Genomic DNA, 5,081 nt, shown 5'->3' on the forward strand with positions numbered 1-5,081 from the left:
CGAGTCTCCTGCTGACTACCTATTGACTATCTCTTGACCCTGGCCCCACCCAGATACCAAAACAACAAACAAGCAAACAAACCCTTACCTGTTTAAAAGACAGGAACAACAAGCAAAACTTCAAAATCCTCTTTTCTCAATCCTGATATCCATTAGAATTCAAAAAACCATCCTAGGTTGTAATTTCTGACAAGGTTTACTTGAGAGTGAAAAGGACACTTAATAGTGGATATGACATTAAAGGCACTCAAAACTTTTGATTCCAATCTTTGAGTCATTAACATTGTTTACACCAGTTGTGCTTTCTGAGTAAATGGAACACTTTATTGTTATTTGATTTTAGTTACTCTTATAGCTGCCATTGTGAAGTTTTTGAAATTTTAATTGCTCTATAGCATCTTAGTGGATTCTTTATAGTCTTGAAAATATTTAGGATCCCATCCCAGGCATAAAAATAAACTGCTCAAAACCTTTTGTCAAGTTTATGCTCGAAGCTATTGTATCCTTTGGGTTATTTTCAGAGGCACGGTTTTTAGGCATTTCTTTCTAACACTGTTGAATTTCTGAGCCTTAAATATGTCAACGACCATCTGTAGCTCTACTCCAAATATCCTTCCCAGTTGGGGTTGTAATACTCATCTCCCACATTCAGGACCTCGGCTAACTCCTCTCAACCCTTTGCCTGGTCTGGGGCAGACTAAATTACAAAGAACAGGCTGAACCTTTATTTTAACCTGGTCTTTTTTTGCCAGAAAAAGTAATATAGCAACGACGGTAATGCATCTCATGTTTTAGTAACAATGGTTTACCCCAGGGAGCATTAACGTCACTGTGTACCTTAGCAGCTACTTTTCCTTGCATTTTATAATTCCCCTTCCCCACGCCCCGGCCCCGCCCGTGGGCAGCATCCCAAAGCCGCCTCGCTGACGTTGGTTAGGGTAGAGACGCTCTCCGTAAAGGCTGTCCAAGCCTTCTCTTCCTTTCATTAGCGGTGTAATCCTGTGTTCCCGTCGGAGCCTGGCACGGAAGTGTAATCTTCCCGCGGGGGCCTCCCCTGTAGTCTCGCCTACCTGAGAGCTGAGACTAAATGAAATATAAAATATTCACGATAAGAGGAAACAAAGGATGCTACCTCCAGGACCGCTACTGTGCCTGAGGCTGGGCTCTGTCTCAGTCGTCCCAGGGCCTCTCCGTCTGGCCCCACCCTCGCCCCTCCATGGGATCCACAAGTTGAATCGCAGCTCTCTAGGGTGAATTTCCCTGGCCGGGAGCCAGACTCCGCACCGCCGCCCCGTTTCCCCCCTGCTGGGGAGCGCAGAATGACCACCAGGAGGCCAGGAGCAAAACGCTTAAATGTTGCATTTATTAAGGAAATGTTAAATAAGAAAAAAAAAACAAAAAGTCAAAACGGTGTCACGGATGTCAAGAGCACTTTTGTGGCGTAAACCGTGCAGTCACGAGCTACGAGTTCTATTCTGGGTCTTTGTCTCAGGGCCAGCAGGAACGCTAGACACCTCCCAAAAGACCCAGTGGGAAATGCACTAAAAGAAACAACTCACCCCCCTCAAAGTCGCAGGCTCCCCTCCCCCCACCCCTTCTCCCACAATGACAAAACTTTAACCCCTCAGGCAGGCAAACAGGCCACTGGGGCAGAAAAAGACTTATCAAATATTTGTATTCAAGCAAACAAACACAAAACCTCTTAAAACGGCACGTTACAATCAAAGGTATTTATCGCTTCTCCCCTCCAGGGCTGGTGGGGAGCAGGAGAAGAGTGGGAGCACACCCGGACACGGATTTGTGAGACCCCATGATGTCTGCTGCGTGGCTTTTAACAGGTCAGTTTTCCGGTCACAAGGCGATCAGTGCCGCTGGGTCTCTCCCCTGCCCTCCCTCTCCACTTGCCCCCAGAGCTTGGCCCACCTGCGGGTGGAGAAGGGCCTTCGCCCCGTCGTTCTCCCCGCATTCCAAGTAAGTAGCAGCTTCCAAAGTTCTGCGCCCTAATCGCCGCCTTCTTGCCACTTTCTGCTGAGTCCAGAAGTCCGGGCGCTCTCCTCCGACTGCCAAGCATGAGGACTTTCAGAGGGCGAGGGAGAAACCGGTCGCTTCTTTCCGAAAGGCCGAAGTCGAGAGAAATAATTGACTCCGACAGGTTTGCTTCGCCCAGTCTCTGACAGTGAGGGGCACAGCCGGGCTGGCAAAGTGGGCAGGCGTGGGAGCGGTTGCCGCGGGGGCGGAGGGCGGGTCAGTAGGGCCCCACGACCACCGCCTCCACCTCCTTAGACGGTCTCCGGTCCTTCACGAGGAAGTTGATCATGCCTTCGGACTTGATGAGCAGATTGCAGCCCAGGAAGAAGATGCCGAAGACCACGGTGAGTGAGAGCACGCACATAACGGCGATCTGCACCACGCGCATTATGTACAGGCTGCGCTCGTCCGGGCCTCCCTCCGCGAAGCCGTCGTCGGTCACCACGGACGCCTGGGTGCAGCAGCGCACGGCTCGCTCCAGCGCCTCGCTGCTGTTAGCCAGGAACAGGCCCGCCACATCGGTCTGGTTGCCCAGGGCCGGATTCATCGCAGGAGCGGGCGGGCGCCGCGAGCGGCGCGGGTCCGAGGGGTGGGAAGGCGGCGGCGCTGGAGGAACAGGTGCCGAGCTGAGCGCTCACTCGCAGACTAGCGCTTGCGAGGGCTCCTCGCTCTGCTTTCGAAAGTCCCTGGGCCGTGGGAGTTTCCCAGGAGCCTCTCCGACGCGCGCAGCAGCTAGGCTCTTCTAAAGCCGTCCGCTCCAGCCCGGGCGGTGCTCGTTCCCGGCGCTCGCTCGACTGGGGGCTGTTGGAACTTGGCGGGGCTGGACCAGCCCGGCCGTGGGAGGTGCGGGCAGCGGCGGCTGCTGCGGCGGGGCGGCTGCACTGAGCAAACAGCGGCCCCTTCCGGCCGCACCGCCGCGCTGCGCGCTACTCTTGGGCGGTGGAGGAAGCAAAGGGGCGAACCTGGTCTTGCCTTTTATTGCTTTCTTCTTTTGCAAACTCCGAAGGCCAGGCAGAGGTCATCGTACTCTTCTAGCTTGATGGATGATTAAAAGAGTTTGGCGGGGGAGGGTGCGGTCAGCTGAAAGTTTCAGAGGAACTGGGACACACCAGCTCTGCGTGTCCTCTGCCGGCTGTCCCCCTGACCTCTGGGCTAATGGAAAGTGGCGATGAATCCCAGGTGCCAGATGGTGCCAGCTGAGGCCACCCGCCCACCGCCTGTGCTTGACTCCGTCTCGCCTGCGTTGGATTTCTGGTGGAGTGGAGGTGATCTGAGAATGTTTCTTACAAAGTAATGAATTTGGAAAGACAGAAAGGCATGGAAGAAGGAAGGAAGGAAGGAAAGAAAGAAAAAAGGAAAGGAGGGAGAAAAAAGAGCTCTACACCCAACTTCCTTTACAAAAGCGATTGGGAGACAGAGCAAGGCAGATTTTATCATGAGGTCTGAGGCCAAGGAAAGGGGGTTAGAGGAAGGAGGAGTTCTTCTGTGGCCCTTGGGTGGAGGTGGTTGCTGGGAGCAGGGTCACCTCTCTGGTAAAGGAGGTGAACAGAGTGACCACTTGCTTGTAATTTTAATTGCAGATGAATTTTTGGATGTGCTTCCAGCATTTTGTCCATTGGCAGTAAATCAGTTGTTTAAAGGAATTGCTCATCAACATCCATCACCTAAAACGCTGGCCAAATGCTGGGAGCCCTCCCCATTTTCCATAAGCTGATGCATTTCACCCTTAGTCATTTAAACTAAACACAGATGTTTGTATGGGCCTGATTGACGCTTCAGCCATTGTGATTTTGCTGTAGGTTCCAACGAAATTTTATAAACCTGTAGATTAAGTTTCTTAACTCTGAAAGAATACTGCATGATCCCGCGCCCCCTTTTCTATTTTCTTTTCCCTCCCTCCTTTTCCCCATTACTCCCTGCCTTCCTCCCTCTTTCTTTCAGCTGTAACAGCTGGAAACCAGTAACTTGAGCTTTCAATAGAATACATTTACTTTCTATTAAATGTTCTCACCAGAAAGAACTGATAAAAATTTGAGATAATGGGTACGCTAATTACTCTGATTTGATCATTCCACAATGTATATGTGTATCAAAATATCACTTTGTACCTCATAAATATGTACAATTGTTTGTCAATTAAAAATAAAATAAAACTGAAAAGTAGCTGTCTTGCCATTTTCAACTCTAAATTTCATTCTGTTTGCTTCGTAAATCCTCTTATTTCTGTTTCTTAAAACGTTATTTATTCCATCTTCAGAGTGTTCCTTAAATGTTTTTGCACTGCTTCATGACTATAATAAAATAGAATGAAATGCCTTCTGGTTGAGTTTTCAATTTTTTGATGTTTATTGTATATCAGCTGCAATAAGTTTGATTTTTTAGAATAGCTATTATTATTTTGAGGGGGGTGTTTAACAGCTGAAAACTCAGGCTTGGGCTTCTACCACAATTCACTGGCTTATTGTTCTAGTTTCCCATAATTTAATTAGAACTGAAGAATGCCTCACTCTCAACAATTTCTTCTTTGAACAAATTTATTAATAATTGATCAGTAAGAATTTACTTAAATCTCATCATACAATCAGTCTATCTTAGTTAATGTGGGAAGTCCTTAAGAATAATAAAACATAATGTATACATGGACAATATTACAACAAACTTAAGGCAATATAACATAATCCTGAAATGAATGGTAGAGAAAAGTAATAGAAATTTAGAAAAGTAGAAGGTCAGAGAATAGAGGCCCACCTCCAGGGATCAAGTTGTACAGAATTGTGTGTGCAATTGAAGTTAGGTGTAAGCAAATGGAGAGGGACTAGCCCCTTCTTTATGTGACAAAAACCAAGAGTTAGTTTATAGTACATTTGTAAGGTCCAATATGGCAGGATGCTAAAAATGTTAGTTGAATCATTATCAGAATTTGAGTATATTTATTGCTATTAAGGCTATTGCTGTTTTAGTCAGGTCAGTGTCAAAATAATCAAACCTTGGAGTCCAGGAGAGGTTTTATATTTAATCAAATCTTTGCGTGGGAAAGCACACTATTAAAAGAT

At 47.7% G+C, this 5,081-nt stretch overlaps 1 protein-coding gene across 1 annotated transcript; it reads right to left on the bottom strand.

Moving 5' to 3' along the window:
- Positions 1 to 1,341: 1,341 nt before the first annotated feature.
- On the bottom strand, positions 1,342 to 4,201 carry RPRM (reprimo, TP53 dependent G2 arrest mediator homolog). Its single transcript, XM_038002110.2, has one exon. It carries the CDS (start codon positions 2,573 to 2,575, stop codon positions 2,246 to 2,248), a length of 330 nt encoding a protein of 109 aa, XP_037858038.1. The 5' UTR covers positions 2,576 to 4,201; the 3' UTR covers positions 1,342 to 2,245.
- Between the last annotated feature and the right edge of the window lie 880 nt (positions 4,202 to 5,081).

Source organism: Chlorocebus sabaeus, chromosome 10, assembly GCF_047675955.1.
Source record: "Chlorocebus sabaeus isolate Y175 chromosome 10, mChlSab1.0.hap1, whole genome shotgun sequence".
Classification (NCBI taxonomy): Eukaryota; Metazoa; Chordata; class Mammalia; order Primates; family Cercopithecidae; genus Chlorocebus; species Chlorocebus sabaeus.